Here is a 21,515-nt window from a genome sequence, read left to right on the forward strand (position 1 = left end):
TACTCTGATGAGAGGAATGAATTAGATTAAAGAAATACATAATCATTATGAACTGAACAAAAATATTTTGGAATAGTGTGAACTGAACATCTTCCGGGTTTATTTTCGGCTGATTTTTGTCGGGACATTCCAGGTAATACCAGTTGGAAGGTGTTTCGAACAGTAACATTAAACTCAGTTGTCATTGCCAGTTCTAAATTCACCATGACATACCTTGAGGAGAATTATAAACTGAACCATAAACACTTCCCAAAATGCTAATCAGTCTAAATGTCTAATGAACAACCTGTTTGCAAAGTCTGCACACCAATAATCAAAATGCCACAATCACCGATGTTATCATCGCATAGAAACATGTCTCATGAGAATGAAGCTTCTGTAACCTCTGAAACTTTCTTTTCAACAACATATTTACTTTTGCTTGATTATAACAAAAACTCACTCAAATAGTAGTAAAAGTTCAAAAAATCTATCACCCTCTGTTTACGTTTACATGAATGGTTGAAGGGGAGATCAGCTTTGTTGTCAACTTTCTAATTCACATGTGTAAAATTTCACAAGGAAAACAAACCATTAAGAGCAAAATTTGATGAATCTAACTAACCAAAAATCGAAGTGTATCATCTTGACTATTAAACAAATGTCCCTTGTTTCAGTTTTAAAACAATGATTAGAACATGAACACCTCAAAGTGCATGAACATACATCATTTAACCAGTAGTTCATCAAGTGAACTCAGATCTAACAGTCTTTCTTCAACAACTTTCAAAACAAAATGCTTATCAATTTATCTCACCAAAATTGAAAAATAAACCCTTAACAAGTAACAGTATGCAAAGTAGTCACTGTAAAAATATACTTATACTCAATACTTATAGTTCAAAACCTGGCAGTCAGGAATGATGGTATTTAAACAAGGAATGTAATAACCTTAATGATTACTATCGTACTATGGATACCATTTTTGCAAAATCATCCTTTAATTTCCAGGCGGTGGGGTAGCCTAGTGGTTAAAGCGTTGGCTCGTCACGCCAAGGACCGGGTTCGATTCCCCACATGGGCACAATGTGTTAAGCCCATTTCTGGTGTCCCCGCCGTGATATTGCTGGAATATTGCTAAAAGCAGCGTAAAACTAAACTCAGTCAGTCAGTCCTTTAATTTCCACATGTGGCCTTCGTTAAATCCAAGTACAATTGCAGCTGCTACCACCTTATGTAACACAAAGATGGATTTGGGTACAACATGTCAACAAATCACAAACATACAGATGCCCAACATGGAAGGACCCAGACCAGGACTGGTGGTTTATTGAGATTGGGATGTCTGGTGAATAGTACACAGTTTCTGGTGTGCCAGTAAATTGTGTCCGTAGCTGTAAACTTTACCACACACACAGGAGTAGGTAACATTTTTGTGCTTTGCAGCTATATGTCGCCATCTGGTGCCCGACCCAGAGAATACTTTGTCACACTGAGGGCAGGGGAAGTTTCCAGCAGACGACAAATGATTGGCTCTTGAGAGAGACTTAATGAAATTTCTGTCAAGGGACATGTCTGAAAAGGGGCTTTTTCCTTTAGGCATCAGAAGAGCCTGCTGATTGAAGATGCCAGCAAAGATCCCTGAAAGGACAAAGAAGATGTTCTAAAAGTAATTCTGTTATTCCCTAAACCCAGTTAAAACAACAAATATGTCAGTGAAATTCAAATCGCACCCACCTACCTAAGATATATTAAACTATTTCAATTCCATGTAAATTTCATCGAAAACTGCTACTTAAATTTGACAACAAACTAGCATTTGGGGACATTTCGGCAGTTTATTTCAATAATAACAAGTCAGTTTGTATGAAACATGTACTCCTTCAGCAGGGAACACGTTGTGACAAAACAATACCAAGTACAGTCATTTGTAAATAAAATTTACAAGTCAACAAAAACCCAGCAGATGATAAAATTTCAAGTCACGTGCAAAAATATAGCCAACAAAACTCTTTCCATGTCCAAAAAAGCAGAGAACACTGTACAATATTTACTATATCATTAGCATGTGTTCATATTTTACAACACAGATTTCTCAAATTGTGGTGTTCTCCTGATTGGAAGTGACTGAGTTTAGTTTTACGCCGCTTTTAGCAATATTCCAGTAAGATCACGGCGGGGAACACCAGAAATGGGCTTCACACATTGTACCAATGTGGGGAATCAAACCCAGGTATTCGGCGTGACGAGCCAACGCTTTAACCACTAGGCTTCCCCACCATGGCTCTGGTTGGATTTGTGCAGGTAACAGTTGTGTTTATGATGCAGCCAGCTCTGCCTGTAGCTATACACCTTCCCACATTCACAATGATAAGTAACCTTCCTATGAATAGCAGCAATATGATGCCATCGGGCCCCATAGCTGGAGAAAACCTTGTCACACTGGGCACAAGGGTAGTTCCTCGAGGCTGAGGGGTCAGTCTGTCGGGATATTAACACCTCTCTTATCTAGAAGATTTTGCTGTTCATAGTGAGTGTCTTGACTAAACCACTTAGGATCTTCATCTGCAAAAGTGCCACCATAACTTCCTGAAAGGACAAGAGAACTAGGTTCCAGTTGATTTCACATTATCCCAAAGGAACGAACACAAGGACAACTTCACCCGTGTTCAGTGATATAGCTGCATCTTAGAGGGTGATGACACTCGGGGAATCAGTCTGATTCAGTTTTAAACAATGTTTACTACACGCCAACACAAATTGTACATTGTTTGCCAAAATTGCAGGTTTGGTTAACACTCTTCACAATATTAAAGTTGGACATGGGCCACTTATAGTGTCTCACTGACTGAGTGAGTTTGGTTTTACGCCGCTTTTAGCAATATTCCAGCAACATCACGGCAGGGGACACCAGAAATGGGCTTCACACATTGTACCCATGTGGGGATTCAAACCGGGTCTTCGGCGTGATGAGCCAACGCTTTAACCATTAGGCTACCCCACCGCCCCTATAGTGTCTCAAACTTAATGTGTTTTAAATTTTGCTGGAAATACATAACATCCACGCAACGGAACAACTAGTCTTTATTATGTAAATAGACAACAGACTAGCAGTGATGACACTAGGTCTTTGAAGAAGGGTTGGCATGTACTGCCCTAATTGACGCACCAATCATTTACACAATACAAAAGCTCTAGGACTTTTGATCGGACATCTATATCATTCACGAACTTATAACATCGCTGGGACATGATGGATGAAAGTCAATGTCTTTGAAAAGGAACTGAACTGAATCCCTGACGTTACGTCATTGGCAATGGCACCAAGTTGAAAAAGTCGTATTCTCTGACGAAACCGTTCAAATTCTTCTGATCATGGCAACTAACAAATTCTTCTGATCATGGCAACTAAGTGCGACAACTAATGTAACGGTATTTATGCTTTGACTGTAAGGCACCTGGAATGATGATATGATAACACGTCAGTCTTCAAAAAGAGATGACTTGCAATGGAAACTTAAAAAGTCTGGGTTGAATCATTTTCTCAAAATCCAACACACAGGAGGCAGGATTTCTTATGACTAATAAGGCCTTGCCTATAAATGTACACTTTCCCACAGATGCACTCAAATTTGACTTTATTGTGGATAGCCGACACATGATTATGCCTAGCTCCTGCACTGGCAAACACCTTATTACATGATGCACAAGGGTAAGCTGGTGGAACTGATGTTACAGAAGGTCCTTGAGGCAAGGAGGTCGCATTTTGAGGATGTTGGAATCTTAATGTGTTGGAGTCAGTTGTGTAGAAACTATCATTATCTGTTGGACTGTTATCATTGTATGGATAGTAATCTTGATCATAGGCCTGGCTCGGTCGGTAACCATGGCAACCTGAAAGCAGCAAAAATCCAGGTCTGTAGTGAATATATCACATCCTTTTTAATAATGGATGTAGTCAAGTATTTCAAATTAGGAAAACTTTTCTTTCCTAACAAGTGGAAATGATCAAAGATAAGGAGGACAAACGTGTGTCTGATATTTATTATATCAATCTGTGAAACGTTCATTGATGTGAACTAAACAAGCACATGGCTTAAACAGTGTGCAATGTCATCTTGAGAAATACTTTCATGTTATGAGCTGTGCTTGGTAGAAAATATCCAACTTGATGCACTTTTAAACAATTATCAGAGCCATCTGAACTTCCCGTTGAGAAATATAACCCTTGAGTTAAACTAAACAATTCATTAATTCAGTTCACTTTATCACTGCAATGAAACAACACACAATTCTTCTGATGCCTGAGCAAGGCCGGTCTATAATTGTACACCTTGCCACAAATACAGGACAGACTGACTTTCTCATGGATAGCTTTGACATGGTACATCCTTCCATTGGAATTTGAGAACATTTTCCCACAATGAGGACAAGGATAGGACCGGGGTCGCTGCTCCCCTGAAACATTCAACCCCTTTGGACCTAACGAAACTCTTTGGTTAAATGATGGAATCTGAACAATATCTTGTAAATGTGGATCGAAAAAAGTCGGATTTGAGTTCATTCCTAGAGGTGGTTCATCTGAATGTGCTTCACCCTGAGACCTCCAGAACCCATAGCCTGAAAACAAAAAGAGCTAATTTGAGTGGTCTGGGGTGGAAAAACTTTTAGTGTCATTTCAAAGAAAAAGGGATTTGAGGTTGACAAAATGTCAAAGCAGCATGGGAGATATCACCATGTCTCCAGTAATCAACCTTCGCTCCTTTTGTTCAGGTTTCATGATCGGTGATGGAATTCCACTGCATGCAGCTCAGTTCTAATTGTCTCCTTACAGACAGCCACAGTTCCTCTATCAATCATATCCAGCCTAATTTTTCTAAACTCCTTCATTTGTTTTTAGAAACAAGAATACCAAGCTGCCACCTGTCACCGACAGTCAATTTTCTGGGCTTATCTGCGCCTCCCTGGTGCTCAATGCCATATCCATTTGCAATATTTTTCAAAACATGATAAACAGTGGACAAAGGGATGCCTGTTCTACTTGAAATCACTTTAGCTTATCTGATGTCTTTGTTATAATACTCTAAAATCAACTTCCTTTTCTCTAAATCATCCATACTGAGGATCACTGAAAATGTCGTCTGCTAGCAAGTAAACAAAGGGGGATAACTCTTCACAAACTAATGACAAAGGATTAACGGAGTTGTCTCTCTTGAATGAAACCAAGCACTTGATAGCTGGTCAAGCTTGTTTATACTAGAAATCCAATTAAACATATTCCTAAAATTCTCAATAATTTCTGGTCATACTATACTATGTTAAGCTCCCCTGTACACCAAATCATATTCGCAACAGACAAAAAAAGACTTTGAGTGTTTTATTGTAATGTTGATGAATAACATTGTGATAATTGCTTTTAGTTGTCAAACAATGGATTATTACAGCTGATTCTGTTTTCACTCAACTTTACCAAAGTTGAATGAGAAACAATACTTTTCTTCCTTGTGCATGACACTTTCAATGCTAACCAAACACAAACATCCTTTCACATGAGTGTGATCTGACACAAGCCAGTGAGTGAATCATACGCTGCTTCTGATAATATTCCAGCAAGGCAGGGGACACCAGATGAGCTTCACACATTGTATCCATGTGGGGAATTGTGTCCGGGTCTTTGGCATGACGAGTGAACGCTGCAACCACTAGGCTATACCCCACCACTCCAATAAGAAATAACTGTCTGAGTTAAGTGTTCCAAGTCTAGTGGTTACTATGCAAGCTTAAGTACATCCTGCATGACTTCTGATGAGGAATTAGGGATGTACGATACTTGTAGTTCTTTCCACAAACACACAGAAACGTCTGTCGTCTATGTTCAACCTGTATGTGATTAAATCTCGAGCCATGGGATGAGAATGTTTTGTCACATTCAGGACAAACGAAACTATGAGCTCTGTCTGACTGGGGATTCGAGGCGTAATTAGCAGTGTTATGTGGGATAAGGAACCTCGCATTTCGGCCCTGGTCTGCTATAGGGAAACATTGTCCCATAAAAGACCCGTCATTTTTGGAAGAGCGGAAATTGATGTATGCCAGGTGACCTGAAAGTAACAAAAAATTCCATGTTCTCATTTTATCAGTGGCTCAGTGTGATAGTTATTCACTTTGTTAAATAAAGCGTGGTTAGCCATGTTTGCATTTAAATTGTCACAGAAGAGATGAATCTGCTGTTGTTTCTATGCAGAGGTCTCAAGGAGGTTTTGGTGAGAGTGGGTTGGGCATACGCAATATTCCAGCAATTCATATTCCTGGAATAGGGAACAATGTCATAAGTGAGCGAGTGAGTAAGTATGGTTTTACACCGCGTTAAGCAAAAATCCACCAATATCACAATAGAGGACACCAGAAACAGACTTCACACATTGTACGCATGTGGGGAATCAAACCTGGGTCTTCAGGGTGGCGAGCGGACACAGTAACCATTCAGCTACCCCTAATGTCATAAGTATGTCTGATGCATAACAATGCCCAGTCAATCTTCATCAACAAGTGAACACACATGCTGTCTCACTGATCATCTCAGAGAACTCAGACACAGATCTGGATAGGTTTTATTCATAAGAAAATATTCTGACAGTGGCATGTATCTTTAGGGTGAGCATTCTTGTTGAACATATAACACTCTCATCAATGACAAATAGTTGAATTGAATATGGTTACAAATACTATCCTTCAATGAAAGCTTCAATGAAAACAATTCCTTATGTATTTTACCCTGGTATCAGGTGAAAAAAGTAGGAACTTTTCTAACTTAAAAACATGTGTCATGTTACAACTGTTACAGAATATTACATAGAGATTATTACATGAGCAAGTGTGTCATACAACCTTACTGCTAATTATGCAATTCAGCACTCTGTCAACCTTGCAGTGGCCAGTATCACACATACAATACCATCAATGTAAAAGAATTACACCCCAACATACATCTGCTTTGTGCAATCAATATCAATATATTGAGTCATGAACACACAGTAGTGTTAAAAATCTTTCCTCCTCATATAAACTTCACTCTAGGATGGCACGTAAAAAGACTCCCCGTCACATCTCATTGCTATTGTCAATGTTTCATGAAGACTTTGTACATTAAATGCTCAGAGACACAGCAATGTTCACCTTGGAGCATTTGTGTTCCATATCAGACACCTAGGAACCCTTGTGTTCCATGTTTGACACCAAGGAGCCCCTGTGTTCCATGGCAGACACCTAGGAGCCCTTGCTCCATGGCAGACACCTAGGAGCCCTTGTGTTCCATGTCAGACACCCAGGAACTCTGTGTTCCATGTCAGACACCTAGAACCCTTGTGTTCCATGGCAGACGCCGTGTGTTCAATCTCCGACACCAAGGAGCCCCATGTGTCCCATGTGTGTTCCATGTAAACCTAAGAGCCATGTGTTCAATCTGTTCCATGTGTCCCAGACACCCAGGAACTCTGTGTTCAATTTCAGACACCTAGGAGCCATTGTGTTCCATGTCAGACACCTCAGAACCCATATGTTCCATCTAAGACACCTACGAACCCATGTGTTCCATGTAAGACACCTTGGAACCCATGTGTTCCATGTAGTACACCTAGGAACCTTCGTGTTCATTCTCCGACACCTAGGAACCCTTGTGTTCCATCTAAGACACCTACGAACCCATGTGTTCCATGTAAGACACCTAGGAACCGACGTGTTCCATGTAGTACACCTAGGAACCTTCATGTTCAATCTCTGACACCTAGGAACCCTTGTGTTCCATGTGTACTGAGCATCTCTTTTGGTGACTGGCAAGAGCAGTCTGATACCTGTACGTTCTCCCACATTCACATAAGAAAGTTACATTTTCATGAATAGCCTTAATATGATAATTCAGACCCCAACTTTTGCTGAAGGATTTACTACACTGGGGACACTGAAAGAGTTTTGGGCTTGGCCCTGTGCTTGAAGCTATTCTCTGCCTATAGTCATATTGATACATGTCTCCCACATCAGGACGAGGGAGCATTTGCCTAGCACCACCTCCACCCTGACAATACCCTTGTGACTGGGGATACTCTGACATGCCATAACCTGGGACACCTGAAAACAACAAAAAGCCAAATTGGTGCATCATGGCTCTGATAATAATACCCTAGTTCAAATTAATGCTTGGTAGGAAAATCAAAATATTAATACCGCTGGCTATTGCTCGAGAGTCTAGAATACTCACAAGCTACCTAATGTTTGATGTTTCTGTAGAGGGAATTTTCGTTTGTGATCACCTTATCTAATATGGTTAGTGAGTATGGCTTTTCAAAGCCTTTAGCTATGTTCCAGCAATATCACAGCAGGGGACACCAGAAATGGGCTTCACACAATGTACCAATGTGGGGAATCGAACTCGGGTTTTCAGCAAGAGAAACAAATGGAAATTTCACTTTTGCTCTCATACAGAACTGAGCGGTAACTGTCTGTGCATTAATGGAAAACCTCTGTTATTGATTTCTTCTGAACATGACGAGACGAAATATCATCTTAAATTGTTTAAGGGCTATTGTTGAAATACTGATGTAGAACTACTTTTCTTTTCAAAGAAACACTGTACAAAATTACATCTGCTGTTCCACCCAGGATAAACAATGACATACATTCCACAGATAAGATTCTCTGTATGGCACATCAACACTTAGCAATCTGCTGCAAGACCAAACCTTGTACAATAGTTGAAAATGTGACCTTCAATGCCTGCTTCAAGTTACTGAAACATATTGAGCAAGATGATTAATCTCCTCAGCAGCTGGGGCAGATCTCAGTTGAAGTTGTCCATTTAAAAAACAGAAGGTACTAAATCACGTAAGCCATGGAAAATTATTGTAAGCCCCAATCCTCATGATGTGGATATATATCATCTCTGAGCCAGAAAATGACACTTCTTCTGATGAAAAGCAAGCGTTGTCTGATGCTTATACACTTTCCCACATAGACACTGGTAGGTAACTTTCTCATGCACTGCTTTAATGTGATAGAACAAGGTGCTTCTTTTGAAAAACTTTTCACAGTGGGGACAAGGGTGAAGTTTGGAAGATTTGGGATCTTTAGATGGAGTGTTGCCTAGTGGAGGAACTGAACTGTCCCACTGAGAAGAATAGCCAACAGCTCCCATGGGAGGAACGTTCTTATGAATTCCTGAATCGGAGTCTCCATAAACACAGACATCTGAAAGCAACAAAAAGCCAAGATGGATTTGGAGATTTGGATGTTTTTCAAACAATGATGGCTCTAGTTGGCACACATTCCAACAAATGCTGCAAATCACCACATCTAGGTTGTAAGCCAGAATGTGCTGATGAAATGAACAGGATATCAGTCATCATGCAATGGCTCGATTTCTGATGAATGTGAAATGGAAGGTGATAATCCTCGATATTTTCCCAGCAGAACTGTAGGTCTCTTTGTACTTTAACTCATTGGGGAAAGTAATCTATTAGTCAAGAGTTACCCTGGATGCCTGATTCTGGAACATTTACTCAGGAAAGAGGACTATTAATAACAACATACACAACAACAAAAGACAGTTATTCACTAACTCTGAAGCACATGGCCAAAATATTATATGTCCTCTGTAGTTTCAAACAGAAATCGGAAATATCAACATCTCTGAGATATCAAACAGACATCGGAAGTATCAAACACATATCTGAGGTTTCAAACAGACATCAGAAGTATTAAACAGGGATCGGAAGTGTTTTCACTCTCCACAAACCAATTTTAAAGACGATACAAGATTCATGCCATCCTGACAACAGAAGCTTATTACATTATTCACACAGAAAACAATGGACAACAACAGTGACGAGTATGTTTGACCCAACCTACTCTATCACAAAGGGAAAAAAATGCATTTAAATTTCTGAGGTAACATCATCATTTAAAACCTTTTCAACATCCCGTTGGACCAGTCAAGCATCAGAAGCAGTCTGTGCAAAGAGCTTCAGTGCCTACAATCTGAACCTGGCACTGTTATCACTTCCATCAGATCTTATTCTTAATATATCAACTATGAAAAAAGCTTACAAGGGCAAATGAAAATTTACTTGACCTTGACAACAGACTAATGGCTAAAGTCACAGACGGCAGATGCTGAATATCACAAACACATTCCTGAGATATAGATAACATTGTTCTTAACTCGTTAGTGAGTGAAAAGCATTATGTTTGTTGCACTCCATACAGTGGACATTTCTTCTGATGAAAAGCTAGTGCTGTCTGGTACTTGTACGACTTTCCGCACTCGCATGTGAACGTTATTTTTTGATGTATTGCCTTTATATGATAATAAAGACCCCTTTTCTTGAAAGATTTGTTGCAATATGGGCATGGAAACAGTCTGCCTGAATTGTGATCAAATGATGGCACATTGAATGGATAATCGGCGTACTGAGCCCCTGAATTGTCTGAAGACGTCGGATTAGTAACTCCAGATTCTGAATAGTTCAAGTCAGATCCCAAATCTGAGCCTCCATAAGCATAGTAATCTGAAAGTAATAAAAAAGCCAAAATGGAATTCCGGGAAGTTTTATTACCAGTGACAAGAATTATACACAAACATTTGGTATAATGCTTAGGAAATGTTCTTAATTACATTATGCATTGGACATTAGAACTTCCACACGATAATCAGGCCCAAAGTTGGACGTCTGCTCAAGACCACAGGTGATGATTATTTCAATATTCAGGCAAGTTGACCCAAACATGTTTGGCACGTCTGACCAGCAATATTCTCATCATTTTATCAATTCTATTAACAGTCATAAACTGTGGCAAGGATGTTAACTATTATATTGTAAGTCATCTATGTCTTGCCATGAAGCATTGTGCGACAGCAATTATGAAGATTTAATAGGCCAGTCAGCTATAACAGCCCACCCATGGAATGCGTACAACCAGCATGTGTTTTTCTACTTGAACATTCAATATGAACATCCCTAATGATCAAGAGACAAATACTGAGCACACTTTTTTCTGTGTACACGCAAACTTGTCTTGTACTTGTACGACTTCCCACAAAGACACTGAAACGTAACCTTGTCATGGACGGCTGTTTTATGATAAAACAAACCAGAGTCATCGACAAAGGACTTGTCGCATAGGGGACATCTGTAGGGTTTGGGTCTATTTTGAAGGAATGGCTGAACAAATAAGGAAGTGTTGATGTGTTCTGACTTAGAAATATGACTTGTTTCAACTGGAAGCAATATATGTCTCCTGTCTCCCACTTGGGGACTATCCACCCATGAAGTGCCAAACCCATGAAAATCTGAAAGTAACAAAAAACCAACACTGAAGACCTTTTTTGTCTGTCACTTTACACCTAATCTCAGTTCAATACTGAATTAACGATCATGCAAGGACCTCAAATTACAACCGACTTTCAACATAAAATACTCAGATTTTCAAACGTATAACCCACTGAAAACTATCACATTTTTTTACCATTTGCTTGCTGGAAACTCATATCCCAGTATTTCTATATCAAAGTATTCATTGCATGATTACTGCTTACACTTTGATTAGAATTTCAAACTGGTTCACAATATGCAAACTGTCGTTAACTGTCCCAAACTAGGTCAACAAAAAATACAAGTCTCGCATAAAATTTAACTTAAAAAAATAACATTTTATTTTATTTAAATGATAATTATTCTTTGCAGTTTATCAAACTATCAGTAACAATACTGTCACAATTGCAAATATTCACCATAAAACAGTTATAAAATGTGTCTCTCAATCACATAACAGATACGTCCAAGCAAAATAATTCAATGAATGTCTGGAACTGAAAAACAAACTGTTGTTTGGGCAGCAAAACAAATGGTTGTTTGACAGTTGTACCATGCTGTGTAAACATATTGGGATCACAAAAAACAGCTAATTGAACAGAATTGGAGCAAGAAAATTCATAACATGAAGCCCTCATACCAGAACGACACTGCTTTCTCAGTTAAGGAGCTTTCCACTGATATTGTGTAAACCCTAAAAACTGAGCTCTTTACACAGGAGTTCACCTATCCAAGACACAAATGTCCAGCACAGGTTTTCTGGTGAAAAACCAATGCTGTCCTATACTTGTAGGTCTTTCCACAAACACATTTAAACGTGATCTTTTCATGGATGGCCTTCACATGGTAGTCTCGACCACAGCTCTTCCCGAATACTTTATCACAATGTGGACATGGGTACATTTTCCTATTTTGAAGAATGGACCTGGAAGAGAACCTGCTTGTTGTCTGATACCCTGATGCTAAATCTGTGTTCGAACTGAATGAAGAAAAATTGTCTTGTGATGATCCATACTCAGAAAATCCTATCACCTGATTGGCCCCATATTCTCCAAAACCATGGTAACCTGAAAACAACAGAAAGTCCACACCTTTAGAAAGCTGGTTTACTGAGAATCATACTATGTTTAAAGTGTTTGGACTTGAGAAAACTGGTATTAAGCTACCCACTACCTGTCTCCAAAAGCTAGAGAATTAAAGGATAGATCTAAAGTCAAGGATAACTTGACAAGTCCAGACTGCCTCAGCTTTGGTCCGGACATTAAGTATTGTTCTGAACTCCATTTGATTTGATTATATAATTTTAGATAAACATTTCTAAATAAGATAACATTGTTTAAGGGACTAAATGTTAATCCACTGTCAAAGGCAGAATTCCCGAAAAAAATGCCTACAATGAGATGAACTGAAGTGAACTGAGATGAACTAGTGACAAGAACTGAAGTCAAAATCAGAGATTCCTTACAACTTTTCACTTGCCCTTGATATCCTAAGGTCAAATACCAGACGTGTTCAAATCTTACACAACTAGTCTTAATTTGTGTATTTCAACTTCCAAAGATATAACGGCACAGAGAAACTGGCATACTAACAACATGGTTCTCCAAATGTCCATAAAGTAAGCAGACCTACAAATATCACCTGCATGCTATAAAAACAAATTCATAAATACAAAAGAATCATCAATGTCCCACTCTTAACATGACCACAAGAAAACAGCATAAACGTCTCAGGTTAATATTTTATCAAGACATCTTGAAGTTGTCATCAAGTTGTGTATGACCAGTGTTTTTCATATGCCTTTTCAATCCAGATATATATGAGTATGTCTGGCCACAGATGCAAGCAAACTTCAGTCCTCTATGCTGGGAGCGAATGTGTTCTTCCTTCTTCTGTCGAGAAGCAAACATGTTACCACATTCTTCACACTGGGCAGTTTTCTTTTTTTCTGGATTTTTAAAATTAATAAATTCATTGCATCTCTTGGCATGTTCAAGAAGACTGTTCTTAAAATGAAACTGTTTGTGACATCCTGGGCAGAAATGTGGTCTCTGATTTCTATGAATGTCCATAAGGTGTTCCTGCAATTCAGTATCATTGCTAAAGAGAATTCCACAATCCTCAAACAAGCACCTGTTCCCACTGTCCATGTGGGCTACCATGTGTTTGTTCATGTCATGTCTACCCAACACAATCCCACAAATATGGCAGTCAATTTGAGAATCAGCGCCGCCCACTTCTTGCTCTCCTTGGTAAAGGGAGGTAACTAGTTGCCTGGGAAACATCTCACTTCCTGACGTCCCAATTCTGAGGTTTCCTGTGCAGAGGAAAAGGTCACTATAAAGTTCTGTTTTCAGTTGTCTTTTCAACTTTTTTTCCACCACAATAAGCAAATACCGCGGTGATCTATAATATTCTCTACAGGAGTAACTGTTTCCATCATGATCCTTGTCCTGTACATTCAGGACTCCATAACAAGACTCTTCACTCCAAGTCGCCAAGGACAACCAATCACAATGCAACAGGACAAAAAAACTTCCCTCAAGAGCACTTTACATTTTGTTAAACAAGAATGAGTTCGATGCAAATACTGAACCATGCCTCTGAGACCCTGTCCGTTATACCAGACGGCCAGCATGGCAACACCACAAATTGTGTTGTCTTCTAGACAGTTCAAAACCAATCATGAGTATTCCACAGATGTCACTACCAGTCAAAATCACACGACAGTCAATTCAAATAATTCATCACAAGTCATCAGACAGCAGCATCAAGGTGGTAAGGTCAAATTCAGGTATAAATATAAACATGATATACTTCATCACGTTCACCACTGGTTATCTCCCTTTATCAACATAATGTCATACACATTAGTTAACCCCATAATATTTTCCATTTCCACCATATATATATATAGTCGCACATCAAGACAAGTTAGAGGAAAGTATCGTAGATTCGTACAACCAAGAAACAGAGCTCTCAATGAAATGCACTGTGTACAATATGTCACACTGTCATGAGTGAGACAAGAGATCTGTATCAATTCGGCATGACGGCAATATTCAGCATATTATGGGATAGCACGAAGTAAATGTCAAGCAAAGTTGGGAAGATTGCAAATAACTAACATTACATCATCAGTGAAGTATGGTTTGGCAAAAACACCAGTATTAATATGTTGGTGTACTTTGGGACCCTCATTTGCAAATAATGAATGTTAGCTTCTTGCAAAACCATATTTAACTGTGATGACGAATATGACATACATTCAAATACAGTATTCAACATTCATAATATTTATGAAAACATCTTAGTGTTTTTGTCAGGTCTTGGAAAATACGTGCAAAATAAGTTTCAGATTGAAGCAAGACCCCCAAATTGTCATGAGAAAGAATCAACTGATTTTTTTGCATTTCAGAAGTACAAAATATATTTAAACGTTTATCAAAATAGACAAATATCACCAAAGAGTGCAGAAAACCTGGGAACAAGTGCACCATATTTGGCATAATAAACCTACTATAGTGATGCACAGATTAATTTGTTACTTCAGTTGTAACTAAGCATCATTTCTTGTCTGACGAGTGTAGAATCCCACAGTTCACCTAGTGTGTTGCATGTTGAATGATGTCTACATGAGAATATTGTGCAAAATATGGCATGCCTGTCACCATGGTACGGAGCTTATTTTGCAGTATTTTACCAATGTTTTGACCTGGTCTATCATCGATGAGCTTTAAGACGGCTTACCCCAGGCCACAGTTGAGTCAGGAAGCCAGTGTGTGGACTTACCTTGTGATGCCAGGAACCACGCCCCCATCATCGCTGTACTGTGGCACTGGGTGTGTCAACATGGCAAGTGACAAGATGGATTATGAAGTTTTAGTGTACTTATGAGTTGTTTTGTAACTTAAAATCTTATAAACAGGACCAGAACTTCCAGACAAAACAATATTTGGCTCATAATCAATCTTGTCAGTCACATTATGTGCAAAAATCACATATAAATAATCAGCAAACTACCATACAATTTCAAAAAATACTTCAAATTTAAAAGATGAAAGGCAGCAATATGCAACAATACAAAATCATAACAAAACAAAAACATTTATGATGTTTCTGCATCAAAACGTAATTTCAGGAAACTGGTTACAGGTGTGCTTTAAACATTTTTTTTCTGAAGCACCTTCCAGATATTGACTATTATCATTTTCATCTGCATTGCTTGCTGCATTTCATAATATGCATCAACAATTAAAACTTCCAAATGAAATTGACACATCCTGATTTCTTGTCAGCTACTCCTTATAAAATACAACAAAAAAAAGTTTATTTTTAAAAATTCTTTGAATACAAGCTTTTTTCTTTCATGTTATCTGAACAGGAGGAATGTTGTATCATTTCATGTGAAGTTCCAACTGCTAAGCTTTCAGGCCAGAACTGTTATTCATGTGTTCACCCACAACTACAGGACATATTGAGGGTCATTTATCGCCAGGAAGAATTTGTTGAGTATTTCTGGCATGAAAACTGAAATGATGCCAGTATTATATTACACACATTTTGTATCAGTACTGGAGCAATGACCATACAATGTTGAGAACTTGGCCCATTTATATCACCTCTTCAGATAAAGCAGGATGCAGCTTTTGAAAATCTAGATATACAATCCACCTCTAGCATTAAAATGCAACCGAGAATGTGATTGTTTAACTTAAATGTTAATTGGTCTCTAATTAAATGGACTTTATTCACATAAATATTGAATGTTCCACATGACCAATCACTATCAGCTGTATACTGATAAACCATTAAATTTCATCAAATGTATCAAATATGAATTAATTGAAAGAGCATTTGATAAAACTGATCATGATTTTTTTTAAATAGTCACAATAAGTTAATTGCTGCCAAAGAGCCACAACTCAGTGGTTAAAGGGGGATAACACACTTCAATTACTTTTCTTTGCTGCTCAATAGCTTGAGACAAGCTGTGTTGCATTAGCTTCTAAGCAACGATGGAAACTGTGAGTGTCTTTTTCGATATCTGTTATGTAATTTAAAGATAAGTGAACTGGTTGAAAACTTGTTGTGAGAAAAGGAACGTCCACAAATTATCAAATAATACAGACGTGATAGTGATGGCAAGGTCTGATAATGATTATAAAAGCTTCAAACAAGAACATGAGTTTTGTTTCTCAACGTATGTAACTGTTCAAGCACTGTACAAAATACAGATTAGCTGGTCAATTCCAACGTGAACTATAAAGTCCATGTAATCTTAAACTTCCAATCATTAAAGAAAACAATATCTGCAGACAAAAAAAAATCACCCACAGCATGAACTTTTAATTCTGTGAGAATAGAGTAAATTTGGACCAAAGTTTGGTTGCATTGGCTTCCATCTGACTGCCCATTCAAATTTTACATTCAAATAGAACTGTCACATCAAGAGTGTACAGAGAACATAACTACCACTGAAGATGAAGCGCTAAATGTTTCTTGAAAAGTGATAATGGAAGTCATAGCCAAAATAAGTTATTTAGAAAATATTAATTCCTCAAATTTGTGCAAAATTTTAAGTCACAACCCATATGTCCTAAATCATTTTCCAGCTCCTTTGAGGAAATGTTTCTTTCTTCTGTTGTTGAACTTTTTAGATCAAGAGGTATCTTGTTGAAACAAAACATTCGGTAAGTTTCCTATTGAGTTTTCATTAATTTCCAAGGAGACCTGCAATACAATTGTCCTATCATCCTGCAGTTTATGACAATGCCCAACTGCTACCCCAACATACATGTATATTTTTCATATTTTGTGCCTGCCCCTGGGTGTAGTTGAACAATACAATGTTAGCGCGCTAAGGAATCGTAACTCGCATACCTTAACACACACTTTACGACAGTCTTAGCAATGAGGCTCCTTTGTAAAACGGCATCCAATGATCCTTGAAATGTAATCGTGGCCTTTTCCTCACCCTTTTCAGCTGCACCAAAGCTTTTATCACATTAGAGTAATTAGGTTAATTAGTCCACGAGAGAAAAATTGTTCGCTTCACACAGGCAAACCAGTATCTAAAAGAATGTCTTAACTGAATACTGTAAACTAATGTTTTTGATTCCCCATACGACCTACCTAACTTGTTTTTTGTTTGCTTTCTTATATAGTTACCCTGGAATTGACCAACCACTCTGACAAAGAGATTGAAAGTATCGATAATTACCTTCATTGTCAAAATCTGCATCATTGTCGTTATCACAGTCGTTATCGTCTTGTTCTTGGAATACTAAAAAAGTCATCTGCACTTTGGTCACCATGATGAACTTGACTAGTACTGGGTTCGGCGTAATCTGGCACATGTGGAACGTTTTGATGGAAGGACGATGATGAAGAACCGGGTGATTGAGAATGTGATGATTGTGGATGAGAGAGTCGATCTAAAGCTGCTTGGGACGTTTGTGTATGAGGTACATCGGATGAATAATCTATTTGCATGTATGGCGTCTCTTTCTTTGGCACAATGTCGTCAGGTTCAGGGTCTGGTTCTATTTCTATTAAATCTGGATCTTCTGGTTCTTGTTTCACATTAACACGAGAGTCACTTGAAGGTCTAGAATGCGACTGTTCTGAGGTACGAGAATTATTCTGATGATGATACTGAACTGGTGTATTTCCCCTTGGGGATTCTGAATAAGTAGTTCTACTGCTCTTTGATGGAGGTGATTTCACTGGAGCAGAAAAGTCTCGTGATCTTTTGGCAGGAAACGACATAGAAACTGAATGTGTGGGTTCTTCATGATAGTAACTTTCCTGAGGCATTAGTGTGCGATCCACATCAAATATGGACAGTTTTAATGTTTTACACTCACTCTTAGATATCATACTTGCATCAGACGACACACCGTCCACTTTGAACGTCAATTTATTTGATCTTAACGCCACCTGAATGCTGGCGTCTTGCGTTGTACCATATGAGTTCACTGACGCTGGGAATTCAAGATTTGATCTTGGCCCCTTCTTCAAAGTGGAAAATAGGTCACACAGATCTATTGGAATAGTGAACTCCAGCGTTTCGATAAACATTGTTGCAGAATACACTTGTTGTCCTTTCCTCTAGAATATATAAAAGTCTCACTTCAAAAGTGTCAGCAGCGAACAGGTTTTCAGGTTTCAGAGCTCATACATTTAGCTATTTCTGGGCCTTTATGCAAATGAGACTCCACGCCATTTTCAACCGGTCTTCTTCCCTCTTTGTTTTAGCGGTAGGACACTGAAATAAAGAACAATATGGTTATTATAAGATGCTTGTCGGTTACAAAACGTTGTACCGCAAGAAAAACGAAGGCATTTTGAACCGTACTTACATTCTTAACGGTTGTAAACCTTGATACAGGTGCGCGCTAAATTTATTATTCACAACGCCATTGTTGTCGAGTGTGACATTGAAGCTCGGGGCTGCGCTTGCTGGAAATGACACGTGGATTGCCGTATTCCCGGGCGTCGGCACAGAGAGGCGTCGACGCGGTGAGGAGCCGAACCGGAATATTCCGGAACATTTTTCCATACTACTAACCTAACGACAGATTACAACTATACTCCACATTTATAGGCGCCTGCTGGTTCACAATTCGAGATTTCTCTTTTCTCACAGGAGTAAAATATCCCTGCTGCTTTTTACATTTTTCGGAGATGTTTGCACCTTATGTCAATTTGTCATGTTAATCTTGATAACAATAATATGAACATATGCGCTTTATTTGTGAGTCGCAATGCAGCGCGATAAAGATCAGAGGAAAATAACAGATCGGGAGAATGCTAGAAAATATGTGAGTGAACATTTACTCATGTAATGAAGTTTTGTTAGTCCGCTGTCTGTTTGAGGATGAATGTCAATATACAGGCACATTTAGTCTTGAAAAATGTTCACATGTAACAACTTGACATTCCATTGCCTGTGTTTGTGCCACCGATTGTGCAGAATAAGCTCATCTTTTCGCGAACACCTGGTTCATCACTACTTGACTGCGATTCATAAAGACAAACTAGTGAGTCGTAAACCAGATTCGGTGTTTAACTTTTTGATACGGTAATGGTTTTATCGCTTATATTATGCAGTTGGAGTGATGTAAGTTTAGTTTTACACCACTTTTAGCAATATTCCAGCAATATCACGACCGGGGACTTCAGAAATGGGCTTCACAAATAATTGTGCCTATATGGGGAATCGAACCCAGGTCTTCGGCGTGACGACCGAACGCTTTAACCACAAGGCTACCCCGCCGCCCTATGCAGTTGGAGGGTTTCACCGCTGACGGTCACTTCCTACTTAAGGTGTTCATTCCATAACAGCAGTATTGTTTGAACATCGAATTGAACTATTTCTCCCGACATTACAGTTAGTGTGGGGGCGGTGGGGTAGCCTAATGGTTAAAGCGTTTGCTCGTCACGCCGAAGACCCGGGTTCGAATCCCCACATGGGCACAATGTGTGAAGCCCATTTCTTGTGTCTCCCGCCGTGATGTTGCTGGAATATTGCTAAAAGCGGAGTAAAACCAAACTCAGTCAGTCAGTCAGTCAGTCAGACAGTTAGTGTGCAGAGCAAATTTCCACAAGGCTACCTTCGCGTTAAGTTGGTCCTAACTCCCACAGGCATAGTACGATAATTTCTGCAAAAAGATCAATTTGTGCGATTGATTTGTGGAATAATCCTTGCCATAAGCGGCAGCACCGAGAACGATGATGCAGTGAGGATGTCCAGCAAATTCAATGGTCAGTCTCTTGGAAAAGTTGCTTTTCAAATTAAGTATTTCAAATCCTCCAGATGCAACAACCTACCGGCCCATGCACGATAGCAATCCTCATCGTTATCTCAAAACCAGCCATGGTGCACCTGTGCCTATTTCTGCCGATGAGGGTCCACATCTGTGGAAGTGAAAGCAACGAGGCATTCTTCAGTTTAGTTGTGAAAAATCTCTCCAGAAAAAGTCCCTACAAAAAGCAATGCCTCTCTCTTTTCTGTGTCCAAATTAGTGATACAGAAGTTTGGTGCTCGTGAATGTAAGCTCGCGTCTTTCTGGATCTCCTGACAGGGCGAGTGATGGCACTTGTTCATGAACCGTCTCCGTCAAATACGACAGGACATTCTGTTTGATTTCATTTGAGACCGATGAATTGCTCACTAACACAAAATGTAATAAATGCAACAAAGCCAAATTTTTCACAGTCACATGAAATCGACAGACCAACTCTGATGATTCAGAGTTTCATAATTTTGGACACCCGAATAAAAACTTGTTTCAAAAACGATCAATATTTTGTTGTCACTTTATTGTTATTGTTGCTTTCTGGTAGAACAGCCAGGTGTGCGAGTTGCACGTGTGAAATTGAAATGTCACTACTTGTTGATTACCTGGCTGTTCTACCAGAAAGTGGTCGCCATCGTAAAAATAGCAAAGAGTGACAACAAAATAATGATAGTTTTTGAAACAACTTTTTCATTTGGGTGTTCAAAATTATGCGAAAAATCATCAGAGTTGGTCTGTCGATTTCATGTGACTGTCAACAGCATGAGTAACGATCTGGGCAGGGTGTGTCTGATGGTTAACGCCGTACCCAGCAATATTCCAGCTTATATGGGGGCGATCTGTAAATAATCGAGTCTGGACCAGACAGTCCAGTGATCAACAACATGAGCATCGATCTACGCAATTGGGATACGATGACATGTGTCAACCGAGTTGACGAGCCTGACCACCCGATCCCGTTAGTCGCCTCTTACGACAAGCATGGGTTGCTGAAGACTAATTCTAACCCGGATCTTCTCGGGTCCCTCGATAGTCAACGACCCAGAATCATATACATAGTATAGTCTTCCAGACCAAACACCCTAGAAAATATTACAGAAATCTAACTCAAGTCTTGATGGCCTCTGTTCTGTTTTGTTCTGGGCTCTATTTGGAATTAGTTATATACCTATATATATTGACAGACAGACAGACAGAGTTTATTTTGTAATGTCGGCCTAATGGCCCATAATACAGTTACATAATATAAGGTACAGATTGACAGTGGTCATTCTCATTAACTACATTGTAGCTTTATACCTGCAAGAGAGTATTTGGTGTATAAATAAAGCAGTAATGTATATAATACGTGGATGTTTAGAGCATAAAA

At 39.0% G+C, this 21,515-nt stretch overlaps 1 protein-coding gene across 50 annotated transcripts in view; it reads right to left on the reverse strand.

Annotated features, from left to right (window-relative positions):
- Positions 1-18,855, reverse strand: part of LOC124274991 (zinc finger protein 57-like) — a 114,792-nt gene extending 95,937 nt beyond the window's left edge. For 34 of the 50 annotated variants that reach the window (XR_006898134.1, XR_006898149.1, XR_006898125.1 and 31 more), the window contains exons 1-2: positions 18,707-18,855; positions 17,566-18,612 (exon numbers count right to left, since the gene is read on the reverse strand). Coding sequence is in view for 8 of the 50 variants with exons in the window: in XM_046710405.1 (XP_046566361.1) it covers positions 17,566-17,701 (136 nt within the window). In the remaining 42 variants the exon portion in view is untranslated. The other 16 variants (XR_006898121.1, XR_006898127.1, XR_006898123.1 and 13 more) reach the window with 16 other exon arrangements.
- Positions 18,856-21,515: the final 2,660 nt, after the last annotated feature.

This window comes from Haliotis rubra, unplaced genomic scaffold (assembly GCF_003918875.1).
Source record: "Haliotis rubra isolate DU_JTF1 unplaced genomic scaffold, ASM391887v1 Scf197, whole genome shotgun sequence".
NCBI lineage: Eukaryota > Metazoa > Mollusca > Gastropoda > Lepetellida > Haliotidae > Haliotis > Haliotis rubra.